The 16,542-nt window shown below is 36.6% G+C and overlaps 1 protein-coding gene across 8 annotated transcripts in view; it reads left to right on the forward strand.

The window, feature by feature from the left end:
• The first annotated feature begins 574 nt into the window (after positions 1–574).
• mark4b (MAP/microtubule affinity-regulating kinase 4b) overlaps positions 575–16,542 on the forward strand; it is a 50,536-nt gene continuing 34,568 nt past the window's right edge. For 7 of the 8 annotated variants that reach the window (XM_067364773.1, XM_067364765.1, XM_067364767.1 and 4 more), the window contains exons 1-3: positions 575–1,422; positions 14,285–14,482; positions 14,848–14,901. In XM_067364773.1, the coding sequence (XP_067220874.1) occupies positions 1,372–1,422; positions 14,285–14,482; positions 14,848–14,901 (303 nt within the window). In that variant the 5' untranslated portion in view covers positions 575–1,371. Of the gene's footprint in view, positions 1,423–14,084; positions 14,122–14,284; positions 14,483–14,847; positions 14,902–16,542 lie in introns of all 8 variants that reach the window. The other variant, XM_067364766.1, reaches the window with a different exon arrangement.

The following is a 16,542-nucleotide window of genomic DNA, read 5'->3' on the forward strand; positions in this document are numbered from 1 at the left end:
AATTCTTATCATTGTTTTCCAGTATCGACAAACACTGAAGCAGCAAATTTTGCAAAACACAAAATTTATGTCACTGCCAATACTTTTGGCCACGGCTGTAAAACAGTAATTTAATGAAATATTACTGAAATATTATTACATTTAAAAAAAAATAACTTTCTATTTTAAAATGTAATTTATTCCAGTGATGGCAAAGCTGAATTTTCAGCATCATTACTCCAGTCTTCTTCAGTGTCACATGACCCTTCAGAAATCATAATATGCTGATTTTTCGCTCAAGAAACATTTCTTTTTATTATCAGTGTTGTGTATGAACAGTTATATAGAAAGTTCAGCATTAATTATATTTATTATATTATTTACATCATTATCATATTATGCATTCTGAATCAGGTTTCCAGAACCAGATTGTACTAGCATACAGTGACCAGCTGGAGGAGGTACACATTTACTTGGCATCCCTGTTTGTCTGGCGATGGGTCTGTTACATGAATGAATGAACAGGCAGTGTGTTTAGGACCATGGGGGAAGGGTGTGTGTGAGCGTCCGCCGCAGCCCTGCCCAGCCTATTCTTTCTCCTGACGTCCTTCCTTGATGCCAGTGTCACACGCTGCTGGGGATGAGCATTTTACAGCGACTGTACAGTTTTTATGTTTGGGAACATTGACATTCCCTGCCTCTTCGAAAAGGATATTGTTCACTGGTCTTTGTTGGGACGGGAGTGTGCTCGATATACGCTTAATAGATAGTATTTCGTATTGTAGGCTATTCGCTGTTGTTTATTTATTAATATATTGTTTTCCTGGAAATGTACACAGATGACTCTTTGAAGGGACGCTGCGTCCGTGGGAGTGGTTTATTTTCTCTGGACAACCCAGACTCATTGAAAAAATGAGGCTGTTTTCCCCTGTTTGATGCTGCGGTAGCTCAATTTTTCTGTTCTGCTTTTGTTTTCTTTCTGTCTGTCTCGTGGTCTACAATCGTTTGACGGCGGATCCTTGAGGATTCAACAGACATTTCTGCAAAACAGACACTGTATACGGACTGCTGGATGGAACATTTTCGTTTAGCTAAGTACAAAATGATCTATTGTTCCGGCTAGCCAAACCACCACAGACATGAGCATCATATAGCATTTCTTTAATCTGTGTTCACATCCCACCAGCATTGCGTGTAAAATCAAGTAAACTTGACCAAAAATGAGGATTGTTTAAGGAAAACGCTGTATTGGTGGTCGGAGAGGGCAGCAGCGATAGCCTCGCGATACTGGCTCGGCTTTCGGACTGCTTCTCTGTCTGTCCTGATTCAATTAACTGTACACGGACTGCTGAAATAAACCCGGTTTTGCTAAAGGATAAAGTACCAGGGACGATGTCCTCACGCGCAGCACTGCAGCCTGGGAACGAAAGGAATGTAGACCACGTAAGTTTAAAGCTTTCTTACGTCATTTGATTACAACGTTTGTCGTCAAATGTAGTGATGGGAAGTGAGACTCATTTATGCGAATCGGTTCTTTCGAAACAGTTCGCTTCAAAGAAATGGTTCAAAATAACATCAGCGACTCCTTTACGTCATCATGTAATTATTACGACATTCTGACACATTATTAAATGTTCTATGTTACATATTACTGTTTATTCCTATTTTCTTATTGTTTTTTAATCAACAAAGGTGTTTATTGTAGTGTCATATGTCCTAGTTCAGTTTGTTGCAGCCACTCATAAAGAGTCCTTGAAAAACGAAACAGGCCTATAATTTGTATTGACGTTAAAAAGTCATTTGGGTGGATAAAAACGAGTTACACAAAACAAAAATGTTGTTTTGTACTTGTGTAGAAGATAAAACTGCCATACAGTCATATTTTTGTGACATAAAGTACAACACGTAATAGTCCGTTAGCGATATTTCTGTTATTCGGCTAACGTTATAGGTTATCTTTATTTGGTCTATTTGTCGATTCATCGGTTCACTCCAAATGTTCGGTTCTCGGTTCATAATATGAGTCGGACAGCACCGAAAAAAGAGTAATCGGTTCTCAAGAACCCCGCTAACAAATTCAGTCGAATTCTTGAACGAATCGGACCGATTTTCACAACCAGTTCAGCCGATTCATTGAAAAGATTCGAGTCTACAGAAAAAAACCCGTTAAAGGGATAGTTCACCCAAAAAAGAAAATGTATTTATTCCGTCAGAATTTGACTTGCGCACGACCGTAGCTGGAATCCAGTTATTATAATTTTCAAATATGGATTTTTTTCTTACAAAAACCATCACATCGCTTCAGAAGGCCATTATCCCCCGGAGCTGTGTGGATTAGCCTACTTTTATTTTATTTTGAAGACTTTGTTTCGAACGTAAAAAATAATACAATAAACCTAGTAAACAAAGACAAAACAAAACAATACAAAAAAAAAAAAATAACTTATACATGTTCGAAAAGGAGTAGAAAGAAGCGATTCTGATGGATGGATGCACTTTTTTGGGCTTCAAAATCTCGAGCCCCATTCACTACCATTACAAAGCTTGGAAGAGCCAGGATATTATTTAATATAAATCCGATTGTGTTTGTCTGAAGAAGATAGTCATATACACCTAGGATGGCTTGAGGGTGAGTAAATCATGGGATAATTTTTACAGAGCTGTAGTTGTCAGTAGTATTTGGGGCTGTTATCAAACTATAAGGAGTTGCATTGACTAAAACATGAATTTTAAAATGAACAATGTTTTTAACACTGTCACAAATGCCACGCAATGATTGAGGGCATGTATCAGCAACGTTGTTGTCATTTAAATCACGGAGAAATGTATGCTTTTACAGACCTTCAATGGCGTTTAATTTGTGGATGATTAATTTGCAGTTGTTTGCGGTCTATGTTATTCGTGTCCTGGTGCAAAATCTTAGGCCTACTGTATGGGATGCGAAGTAAACCCACTTAACTTCTTTTCGTGGTCAGTAAAGTGTGAATTCAGCTTTCAAAGGCCAAGTTATGTATTCAGAAGCAGAGCCTTAATAACCATCAACCTTCAGATTAGTGCTCGATCAATGGGCAGTTTTATAATTAAATTTTACTGTTGCCCTCCCCCAGTCAGGAATATTTGGTTACACCTTTGTGCATTTGCCAAACTGGAATAATATTTATTGCTTTTTTGTTGTATTTAGTGGCATAATTATGCTTCCTTTTTGTTGTATTTTAATTGAAAGCTTAAAAAACCAAAGGTATTATGATGTGAACAGGTTCCCGGCATCTTATTACAACATGCTGAACACAGAGCATATCAAAACAATACAAAAACATGTTTGCAAGGTAGCAAGGCTATCAGTTCCTTATTATTGCACACGCAGTTTATAAAATTGAAAATTGTGGCTTTTGTCTACTCGCAAACTTGTATATCACTGTATCTTATTAAAAATTCAAATTGCATTATACAATAATACAATAATTATACATTATAATATAATTATACATAATTATAATGCAAATTGCATTATACATTATACAATGTCATGAAAAGACTGAAATTTAAATTAAAAGGCATATAGCTGTGGAAGTGAGTCAGTGATGGCAGAATTTTCCCTTTTTTTATTTGGTTCCTTCCATACGATGTCTGGCTGGAATTTTTTTTTTTTTTCATAATGTAGCAAGATCGTGGCAAACAGCAACAAGTATTTATCTGTGGTCAATCATGTAGACTGTTGCAAATACGGCTTTCACACATTTTGTAATTAACAGTTCAGAATTGCTGTCTCTATTTCCTCCTCAAAATGTCACATAACTTCTGTACTCGTTGTTACCAAAGCTCTTTATATAAATGGGATGTCAGGTGTCCGTTTACCTGGCTTGGGTCTTAAATAGTTCTTTGAGAGAGATAAAAGACATCTGCTGTACAAATTGTTACGTCACATTCCAGAATTTGATTGCTTTGGAGAAAGTTGATTGCTTGTATTTATTGCTACTGTAATCTAAAATCGGATTATACGTTATGCAAAAACTATTAACACACAAAGGGATCCCTGAACAGTTACTTAGTGGTGATGGTCATAGACTGAAAAATAAAGTGAGCATACATAGAGAAACAGGAGTGGTTGGCTATGAATGATTGAAGGTGATGAAAAGTCTGCATATTTTGTGCTTCAGTTCTCCAGTGCAGACACAGCAGCGTGGCATGTCACACAGAGGCACGGCGAGACCTTCTAGAATGATGAGAGCTGATGTGATGAGATGAGATAGTGAGAAAGAACGCAAAGCAAACACAATAGGAAATGTGTCTACCGATCTGGGAGGTTATTAAAACTCTCTGTATAGCAATGGAACAAGAGTGGAACGATGATGTCAAAACAAAGAGCCTGCAAGTGAATCCATAGATTCCATGTAGGGCAGAGAAACATGTTGTCTGTCAAATACAAGTTGTGCAAGGCCAGTCTAGAGGACTGGGTCAACTAGAAAAGGAAACCTAGAATGTCCAGTACATTTTATAGGGCATATCTGAAATTTAATTAATGTTCATTTACAAGGTTAGATTTATTCTATAATAGCAGACATCTTGATAACCATCACATTTTAACAGCTCACTCGAAGGAAATGTAAGGGTGGAAAATAAGATGTTAGAATTGCATCATCCTGTTTTACTTTGTAAACTCGCACAAATGTTGATTTTTAATTACGTGTTGAAGCATGCAAATTTTCACAGAGGAGCAGACACTATTAATGATGTCTATATCAGCTAAAAATCTCTGGTGTGAAACAATAAATATTTATGTGTTAGCTACTGTGGACATTTAAGTTATGCTGAAGTGTCGAAACATCAAAAGAGGAAACTGATTGGTAAAGTAAGTGCGTAAGTGTCCCCGCATTCGACTTCCTCATTGCTCATGTGTTACATGTTTTTATACTCTTACACATCATTTACATAGTCAACAACATATATTCATTTTTTTAGAGATTTGCCCCTCCCAGTCACAGTGAGGTAATGAGGAAAAGGATAGATACTATTTTTCTTCAATACATAAGAGCTAATGATAAGAAGAATATGATTCCTAAAATTAAAAAAAGCTGCGGTTCCTAAAGCTGATAAATGGAATGGAATTCTACTGCTTTGTATTATTTTGTTTAAATAAATTTAAAATAAAACAGTAACAGTGACTGATACCGATAATATAAAAAAATCTCTAATTTTGGCTGATAACTGATTTAGTACTGATACACTGTGCATCCCTAGTAAAGGTGCAGTCACATTTACTGTTGGTCAGCGAAAATGTCACGGGTGAAAGGTGGTCACGCAAATTCTCCGCATTAACCAGTAGAAATCTGCATGGTTTAAAAAGTGACTCATGTATTGCTACACTACTGACAATGGACTTTTTTTGCCCAAGAAATTTCGCTAATGTGACTGCACTTAAGATGAATAACAAGTCTGCAAAACCATGTGCTGTTCCTGGCTGTGTAGCACCTACCGCTCTGCGCATCATTCTGAAGGGTCCCAGAATAAAAATTCTGTCATTATTTACTCACCCTCATGTTGTTTCAAACCCGTAAGACTTTCATTCATCTTCGGAACACAAATGAACATATTTTTAAAGGTGCCATCGAACGTTTTTTTACAAGATGTAATATAAGTCTAAGGTGTCCCCTGAATGTGTCTGTGAAGTTTCAGCTCAAAATACCCCATAGAGTTTTTTAAAAACATTTTTTTAACTTCCTATTTTGGGGCATCATTAACTATGCACCGATATATAGGTTGCGGCCCCTTTAAATCTCGTGCTCCCCGCCCCCGTAGCTCGCGCTTGCCTTGAACAGCATAAACAAAGTTTACACAGCTAATATAACCCTCAAAATGGATCTTTACAGAGTGTTCGTCATGCATACTGCGTGCATGCGTCGGATTATGTGAGTATTATTTGGATATTTACATTTGATTCTGAATGATTTTGAGGTTTTGCTCCGTGGCTAAAGCTAACATTACACACTGTTGTGTTTATGAATTATACAGACTGCAAGTGTTTAAAAATGAAAATAGCGACAGCTCTTGTCTCCGTGAATACAGTAAGAAACGATGGTAACTTTAACCACATTTAACAATACATTAGCAACATGCTAACGAAACATTTAGAAAGACCATTTACAAATATCACTAAAAATATCATGTTATCATGGATCATGTCAGTTATTATTGCTCCATCTGCCATTTTTCGCTGTTGTCCTTGCTTGCTTACCTAGTCTGATGATTCAGCTCTGCACATCCAGACATCCTGCCCTTGTCTAATGCTTGAACATGAGCTGGCATATGCAAATATTGGGGGCGTACACCCCGACTGTTACGTAGTGTTATGTTGAGATTCGCCTGTTCTTCGGAGGTCTTTTAAACAAATGAGATTTACATAAGAAGGAGGAAACAATGGAGTTTGAGGCTCACTGTATGTCATTTCCATGTACTGAACTCTTTTTATTCAACTATGCCAATATAAATTAAATTTTTAATTCTAGGGCACCTTAAATGAAATCCGAGCGATTTCTGTCCCTCCATTGACAGCTACGCAACGCTTCAAAAGTTTATAAAAAGATTGTAAAAGTAATTCATATGAATTGTGCAGTTTAGTCAAAAATTTCTGAAGCGACACGATCACTTTATATGATGAACAGATTGAATTTAGGCTTTTATTCACATTTATAAACATTGATCAGTGAACATAAACAGAACCGTCCACGAGAACAAGCCTCTTCCAGAAGCTCAAACATGCTGCGTAACACACGAGAATGAACCTCATTGGTTCTCGCACGTCAAGCAAACATGCTTGAGCTCCCATTTACCACAACTAATGTTTGAGTTGATGAATGTTTATATGTGAATATAATCCTAAATTAAATCTGCTCATCATATAATCATCTCTTCTGAAAATTTGGACTTAACTACTCAATTGATATGGATTTATTTTACGATCTCTTTTGAAGCGCCAAAATGCTAGTTGTGTAGCTGTCAATGGAGGGACAGAAATGGCTCAGATTTCATTAAAAATATGCTCATTTGTCATGAACGAAAGTCTTACAAGTTTGGAATGACATGAGGGTGAGTAATTAATGACAGAATGTTTATTTTGGGGTGAACTAACCCTTTAAAATGGACAGCAGCAACAAACGGCTTGTTTAATTCTAAAGGTCAGGGAGAGGGTGAAAATTGTTGTAAAAGTCTGTCAAATAATAAAATAATTAAAAATGATATTATGACCCCTTAAAGAGAAACAGTAACACACTATCACCTTCTAAACTTCAGTTGTAACTGGACATTATGCCTCCACTTTCAGCCAAAAGATATTCACTAAGAGGATTGGTTTTTCATTGTTCCTCAGTAAAGAAGGAAAGCTGATCCAATGTAGAGGTCAGATAGGCAGGGGAACCACAGGCCTGGTGGCTTGTTTCTAAGGAACTAGTGAAACCTAGGCCTAGACACTCATGTTCTGAATAAAGAGGTTATTGTGTCTGCCGTATGTGAAGAAAGCACAGAAACTGAAGTTGAAGGTGCATCTTTTATAAAGAACATTTGCTCCTTGGTTGATTCCTAGTATAAGTCTATGGCATGTCTTGTTCATAGCACTACTAGTTTGTTGTGGTGATGTTGCTGTGGTAAATATCCAGTGCCGTATATGAGTGATGCCATGCACTTTCTTCAAGCCTAAATTAATACATTTTGTTGTCCACCACAAGGCAGTTATCTTTTGTTTTGTCCAGCTAATACAAGTAAACATGTTTATATAGTCGAACCTTTAACTCTGAGCATGTTTTTGAGTCAAGAGGGTGTGTTTAGACCATGAGCGACAATCACACAATCAGCATGTTTTTGTGCTAGTCATTGTCGAAGTATTGCAGCACCCCCTGTTCCGTTGCCACACCAATAGTTGCTCTTGACAACTGATATTGATGTTGTCTCCTTGTGTATTTGGCTAATGTGTGTGCGCGCACATGAGGGGGTTATGTTACTAGTTGGTGGGGAGGGGGGTTGCCGAGTGCGGTTAGCAGATGGGCCTCAGCTGGGGCTTTTTGTTTGGCTCTCTCATCTGATGCCAAGGTGAGACTTTTGCTCTCTAGTCATGAGGATTGCTGCCTGTCTGTGGCTGCAGCACCATTAGTTATTCAGATGTTTCACTCATGGCAGACACTTACTAAAGGGTAACAAGTTGCAGAGGGGCTAGTGGCATTTCAGTCACAAGGCATGAGTCGATATTGAGGCAGTGTCTTAGAAATGGGTCATCTGCTGAATAGAGGGAGATTGCATAAATGTGAATCTCTCAATAACCATGTGAATTATATATTTTAAAATTAATCTGTCAAAGTGGGACTGTCATTCAGTTAAACATTTTATGTGATTAATTAAATTATATTCTGATATGCTTAATAATAAATCACAGTGAATTGCCTGGGTGGGATATTATTGATAAAGGTTTCCAGATTCAATTTAATTCCGATTTATAAGCTCTTGATTTGATTAACTCACAATAACTACAGTGCTCAGCATAAATGAGTACACCTCCTTTGAAAGTAACATTTTAAACACTATCTCAATGAACACAAAAACAATTTCCAAAATGTTGACAAGACTAAGTTTTATAAACTCTGTTTAACTTATAACATGAAAGTAAGGTTAATAATATAACTTAGATTACACATTTTTCAGTTTTACTCAAATTAGGGTGATGCAAAAATGAGTACACCCCACTGAAAGTCTCTGGAGAAAAGCTAAACTAATTATTCATTACACAGGTGTCCAGCAGACTGTTGACTATAAAAGGGTGTTAAAACCCCTTCCCATTTCATGCTGTCAGCAATGGCACCACATGGAAGAGAAATGTCACAGGAACTGAGAAAGAAAACATTTTCTTTACACCAGAAAGGTGAAGGCTACAAGAAGATCAGCAAAGCTTTACTTATCAGTCAGAATACTGTAGCAAAAGGGGTACAAAAATGTAAAAAAGATGGAACTGCAACCATCTCAAAGAGACGTCCAGGTCGTCCATGGAAGTTAACACCTCGACAGGAGCATCTTCTGATGAGAAGGATTGAAGTAAATCGGCTTGCAAGTTCACTGCAGTTATCTAAAGTAGAAAGCCATGCTGGGGTGACTATTTCCCGTGACACAATATGGCGTACACTGCAGAGGAATGGCATGCATGGGTGCCGTCCACAAGAGAAGCCTCTCCTAAAGCCCAGGCACAAAAAAGCCCACCTAGAGTTTGCCAGGGCCCATTCTGACAAAGATGAAGACTACTGGGACTCTATACTCTGGAGTGATGAGACCAAGATAAATGTTTTTGGAACTGATGGCTTCAAAACTGTATGGCGTCTCACAGGTGAAGAATACAAAGAAAAATGCATGGTGCCTACAGTGAAACATGGTTGTGGCAGTGTCCTTATGTGGGGCAGCATGAGTGCTGCTGGTGTCGGGGAGCTGCATTTCATTGATGGCATCATGAATTCACAGATGTCCTGCTCTATACTGAAAGAGAAGATGCAACCATCACTCCGTGCCCTTGGTCGTCGTGCACTTTTTCAACATGACAATGATCCTAAACACACATCTAAGGCCACTGTTGGATTTCTGAAGAAGAACAGGATGAAAGTGCTCCTGACTGAACCCAATCAAACACCTATGGGGAATTCTGAAGAGACAAGATGAGCATCACTCTCCATCCAGCATTCAGTCTATAAAAGAGGTCATTCTTGAAGAATGGAAAAAGACAGATGATGCAAAATGTCACCAACTTGTTCATTCCAATACCTAGAAGACTTGGTGCTGTCATTAAAAATCATGGAGGCCATACAAAGTACTAGATGTAGTAGTTTTTGTTGTGGGGTGTACTCATTTTTGCATCACCCTAATTTGAGTAAAACTGAAAAATGTGTAATCTAAGTTATATTATTAACCTTACTTTCATTTTATAAGTTAAACAGATGTTATATTAAACTTAGTCTTGTAAACATTTTGGAAATTGTTTTTGTGTTCATTGAAATATTGTTTAAAATGTTACTTTTCAAAGGGGGTGTACTCATTTACGCTGAGCACTGTATGTCATTCATTCATTCATTTCATTTATTATACAGGAAAGGTTAAAAAGTAACATTAAGGTACAATTTAAACGGGCCTGACTCAGTTTAAAAACTGGTTTCCAGCAGGTTCCTGTTCTGCAGAACATAAAACATAAAACACAATTTACAACACAAGATCATAAACACTTATACAAAACATTAGCACAAGCTAAATAGACAATTACAAAAAAAAAAAAAAAAAAAAAAAAAAAATCCAAACAAAGATGTAAATTATCTACGTTAAAATAAATCTGTCAAAGTAGGACTGGAGGTAAGTTAAAAATGCCATTGGGTTAATTGCATGATATGCTGAATAGTTAATCATAATTAATTGTCAGGGCTGGGTATTGATACAGATTTCCAGTTTCAGTTTGATTCAGATTCACAAGCTCTTGATTCAGTTAACTCATAACCATGTTAATTAACCTTTCTTGTTAAAATTAATGTTCAAATTCAGCTAAAATGTTATCAAATTAATAGAGTGGTGCAGGTATGACATCACTATAGGCCAAAAGGCAGTTAGCATCACACTGGTTCCCTCAACAAAAACCCAATAGGATTTTTACAAAGGCTTTTGGATTATCGCAAAAAACAAAAGTTTATGATACTTGCACAAGATAATTTTCACAGATGAACACAATTTTAATGAATTTTGAAGCCTAAATGCAGACTCCAGAATTAAAAAGCTAAAGGTATGCTATAAACGAACTACACCACGGTCCCACAACTTCAACGTCATTATCACTAAGCTTCCGAAAATGCTTTCAGTTTTTATTTAAAAATATTTTCCCAGAAAGCTTGTGCTAGAATAGATTATAAGAGCACAATTATAAGCATAACAAGGCTGTAAAAGCAGACTGAGTTTACCTGTTCGGTATGATGACATTTAATCTTCCCGACAGCCTCTGTAGTCTGATTTAGCCACTTGTTAGCAACCATCTTTTTCAAGACACGAAGCAGCTTAAAAAATCACGAGTGGGGTAATACTGATGTATCTTATGTCGTAGATTAAAATGTGACAGTGTATTACCACAGACCTTATTTCAGCCATTTAACCAAAACCCCATTCAAAAAACTCATTGACTTTGGGATGATGGAACCAGAAGTTCTAAAATGCTAACTGGTTTGCACTTTTTGGCCTACAAATTGATGTCATACTTGCACCATTCTATAGCATGATATGCTGGATGATTAATTACAGTTAATATGCATGGCTGATACAGATTTCCAGAATCAGTTTGATTCTGATTCACAAGCTCTTTATTTGATTTTAATTTTGATTCATTTGAGTATATTTCAGTTTTAGTATCCATTTTGCTTGCATATGAAAGAAATTCTTTCTCTGCTAATGCTGCAAATCATGCAGGGCAGTGTTTCAGACTGATTCACACTATCTTTTGAACTATTTGTTAAAAGAACCGACTCATAAGAGTAATTTGTTTTGGGAATTCGGCTACACTGGTTACGTTGTATGTTTGTTTTTGCATGCTGCCTATTATTATTGTGGCAGATTAGCAAATCTTTGAGTAGACATTACAAAAAGAAGCTTTAGAAGTAAATATATTGTTTGTTTTATTTCCATATCAATGAACATAAGCCTATAAAGTATGAACAAACCAATAAATCCTTTACACTGAACCTGTTAAGGAAGCCTGAAGCTTTGTTGCAAGCAGCCACACCAGAAAACTGTTACAAGGGGATGGCACAACATCCATTCAAGACAGGAAACCAAGCAAGTTTGAGTTTTGGCAGGGTTCTTCACACCTGGCTCAGGCGTACACCTGTTTCCCCACACGCTTTTATCTCACATCAACACAACATAGCATAGTGATGTCATGAATGACTAAAACTCATTGTTGTGCATTAATTTCAAGGAAACGCTGTGAAAGAAATCAGCACAGAGGAAACTGTTTTGCAGCAATACCAAATGCAAAGCTTCACAGGACAGGACAGGACATAGACCCCTGTAAATGGGTTTTGGGAGTAAGTCATAAGATGCAATAGCAGGATGTGTGTCTAGATGGACTGACCCTGACCCATCTCAACCCCCTTCGAATGTGCTCCTGTCCTATCACAAGCAGGATGCTGGCTAGATAGGCAGTCTATTGTCTCAGTCTGGGGTGGGACTCTAGAATTATGTTATGTGGAATTATGTCTTGGGATCTGCATAGTCCTACCAGGTCTATATTGATATGTATTTTTAAATCTGCAGTTATAATTAAGCTACTGCATATTTTTGTTGTTAAACGTCAGAGTTCATCTATAAATATACATGCGTAATCGAATATTTGAAGTATTAATGAAGAGTCACCTCTGTTTCATAGCAAAAACACAATGTAATATTTAGTGTTGTTGGCTGAAATTTTGCATACAAAATCCAGTAATTTTGACAGGAATCCACACAATCGGAATTTCGCATAAGGGTGAAAAAGTTCCCCATGAAGATTTTGTTTGTGTTCAAGTTGGTCATGTAAATTCACTCCGTTGACCAAAAGTAGTCTGCTTGGTTCGAAAGTGACTTCTGTGTGAGCAGTGCTTTATGCATTGCTACACTATTGACAGTGAACAAAAGATCTTTTTTGCCCACAAACTTTTCAAAATATCACTAATGTGACCACATCTTAATTGAAATTTTGCAAAAATCAGACTGGTATGGCTTTGGGTGCAATAGAGCTTTTACATGACTTTTAAAAAAAGAATGATTGCTTTGGTCAGAATTAAATCAAACTTTTAAAGTGCATGTAAACATACTAAGTGGGAGTAAACCGAATATCTAAATGCATCATCATTTATTGTTCTCTGTAGCAAGACGCTTTCTTCCCCCATCTAAACCATCTATTTCTGTGGCATATTGCTTTCACTGAGAAACCTTCTTCATCAACACCCCTGCCCCCACATTCTCATATAAATTGCAAGGGCAATCAGACAGAGAGCAGCAGTGGAACAATCAATGTGTGTGGCTTGGACAGGGTGGGGCAGTGGGCGGTGGTGGAGGAGGATGGGTGGGTGATAGGCGATGAGGTCTATGTCAGCATAAAATGGTTGAAACTGTTGGGAATAGGGGGTGTGGGGATGTAGAGTCACTAAAACGGCCTCATTGGTGTGAAAAAAATATGCTCCCGTCACTAAAATTTAAGATCATGAGGCTATAGAAAATATTTCTCCTCATAACGATGTACTATATATAATATATCCTTACTGTAGATATAAAATGTACAATATACAATAAATCATTTTTTGTCAGAATTTAAGACAAATATGTATTTTTATTTGTTATTTGTTTATGTGGGGTTCTATTCCTACATAGGAATGCCACATGCGTCACATCGCGCCAAGGTGTGAGTGCGAGTGCAGTTTAGTGTCGCAGTGCATTCCTGGATAGATTAGATTTAAGATTTAAAACCTTGGAACAGCCAGACATGAAACATGTCAGCAATGTATAGCAAAGCAGAGATTTTTGTATTTTAGTGCTATTATTGTATTTATTTATTTTTTACATTTTCAGTTTAAATTTTAGTTTTGTTTTGTTCTTTTGTCATTTTTATTAGTTTCTCTTTTTTAAATATTTTTATTTAGTTTTAATTTATATTTATTTCAGTTTTAGTAATTGTAGTACTTCAATTTCAACTTATTTCATTTCAGTTATTTGAAAAAAAAATGTAGGTTTAGGTTTTTCATCTAATATATTTTATTTTATTTTATTTCAGTTGTATTTCAATTAACAAAAACCTTTTTAATAGTTTGTTTACCAACTATAGTAAGCTTAACTATATATATATATAAAAAAAAACTGTTAAGTGTACCCATCTAAATCATTTCCTCACCTGTTTTTGATCAAGAACTTTATGACTTTCTTCTGTGGAACATACACATCCACACACAAAAGATATTTTGAAAAATGTCTGAATGTCCCCCCCAATGAAAGTCAACGAGGTCCAATGTTTCGATCCCTATTGACTTTCATTGTATTGACAAAAAACTTTCTTCAAAACATCTTTTTATGTTCCACAGAAGAAAATAAATCTTACAAGTTTGGAACAACATGAGGGTGAGTAAATGATGGCAGATTATTAATTTTTGGGAACCTTTTTGAACCTGAATTTATTTACATTTTGCAAGATTATGAATTAATGTGCTAAATATTCTACACTAAAATAACATTGCCTGTTATTGATCTTGGTCTTAAGTAACGTTTTCTCTTCAACCCCCAGCATGCTTCTCTCTCAGCCAGTCGTTCAGAGAAGGGCTCGGGATGGTCGAGTCGCTCGCTCGGAGCCCGTTGCCGGAATTCCATCGCCTCCTGCTCGGACGAACAGCCTCACATCGGCAACTACCGGCTGCTCAAGACCATCGGCAAGGGCAATTTCGCCAAAGTGAAGTTGGCACGCCATATCTTGACCGGCAGGGAGGTAAGATGTCCATATAGGTGGCTATATTAATGTGGGAAATTAAATGAATAAAGATTTGCAAGGCTCTTCTGATTAAGTCTTAGGTAAAGCTTCTCAGTCAAGTTGTTCTACTTTGTGACCAGACTGGCCTCTGCCATACATTTTGAGCCAGATGGCATATGAAAATATATATATATATATAAACTTTACATTTGCTCATCCAGTTTTTTCACACTTTGACCAGAAGCAATTATGTTATCAACCTACTGAGGTGTGCGCAGTTAGCATAATTTTCCAGGTGATCGCTCCTTTTATATGCAATTTAGTTGTCAAGTCAATGTGTCAGCTGCATTCTGATGATTTTTTTAAACTTTTTGTCTTCTCAGGTTGCAATAAAAATCATTGACAAAACCCAACTCAACCCTACAAGCCTACAGAAGGTAGGAACTAGGTCATAACCGCTGCACTTTTGTAAGCTTGTGATCCTAATTATGCCTTTGCGTGCTAATGTTTATCTGCACTCAGTGCCCGAGGTATAAGGTCATATTGAGAGCTTGTTTTGGTCAAATTGAATTTGATTAGACACTGTTTAGCAGTGGTCAGTAAAAATGTGAACTTTGACCCTGTGGCTTTGTTTTGCCACCATTGTGCTTTGAGGTGGACTGTGGTCTAATGCTTTTGTAATATATCTGGAGCTGTCTGAGCTCTTTATCTGTGTTAAATCTGGAAAATACAACAGTGAACTGTTTTTGTCCTTGGTTTAGTTTACAGCTAAATATATTAATTCCCTGGAAAGTGGCAGGAAAGATCAGATAAGAAATTCAAATAAGAGAACGCTGTTGAAATTGATGTCGAGCTATGAAGTTGTTGTTTCTTTATAGGCATGTTATCATTATTTTGCACGTTTTGTTTTTAGCTGATTTGTCTTTGTGGAGATAATATAATCCTTACATGTAAATATTACATCAGTTTATGTATTTTAAGTTTCTATACTTAATAACAAGCTAAAAAATAATAAATGATGTTTCTTTTTTTAGAATTGGTTTTAATGTTAATACATCAAAGGAATTGAATCATAATTAGGAATTTTCCATCTTAGAGTGAAAAAATGCATTTATGAAGTGCAGAATATTCCCAGCTATTAGACATATGGCCTGATGACTGGCGAATATTGTGAGTGAGTCTGTCTGATAATCACACCTTTAAATGTGAGAAGTGTGGTGTGCTGCTTCATTCAGAAGTTTTGTTATTGCTAAAACAGCATTTCAGTCCTATAGATTATTATTAGTGTTACTTATGACGACTGTCAAGAAAATAAATAAGTATGTAACAGCAAGTTTTAGATAGATGATGTGATGGCACATCATCAGTAAGAATTAGCTATATTTGTTGGTAACACTTTATCAGTGATGTCTTGGTGAATGATGTCATGTGGTCGAAACCAAATGCAAATGATGGGTCAGAGGCTTTGTGTACTGCAGTATATTCTGCTGAAGGCATTTGTGGTCTTTGTTGGTGTGTATTGGACACTGCAGCAGAAACAGGCCTCTCCCTTCAGCATTATTTTAACACACTAGGCGACATTTTCGAGTAGAATCTTTTTGTACCTCTTCCTCCTTTCTTTCTTTCTTTGTTCTCTCAGTCACTCACATGGTCAACTGTCAACTGCATTCTTCATCTGGCCTACAAATTTACAAATTTCCATGATTGACAATGACAGATGTGTATGAAATTCTCTCAAATTACGTTTACATGCACACAAAATACACTGCCTGGCCAAAGAAAGTCACTGTTTAGATTTAAATAGACAAATGCATAAGAGTCTATGACTGGATCATTATTGCTGTGATTATGAAATTTCTAGCATGTTATATGTTTGGCAACAGTTCTTCAAACCATGATTGATGGAAGGTGTAGCTTTTCATTTCTTAAAAGGGTGGTTAATTATGATTTCCAATTTTTAACTTTAGTTAGTGTGCAGTGTTGCTGTTAGAGCACAAACAATGTCTGCGAAGTTACGACGCTCAAAGTTCAATGCAAAGGGAGATATTTTCTTTTAAAGAAATCTCTGTTAAAGGACT

Source organism: Chanodichthys erythropterus, chromosome 17, assembly GCF_024489055.1.
Source record: "Chanodichthys erythropterus isolate Z2021 chromosome 17, ASM2448905v1, whole genome shotgun sequence".
Taxonomy (NCBI): Eukaryota; Metazoa; Chordata; class Actinopteri; order Cypriniformes; family Xenocyprididae; genus Chanodichthys; species Chanodichthys erythropterus.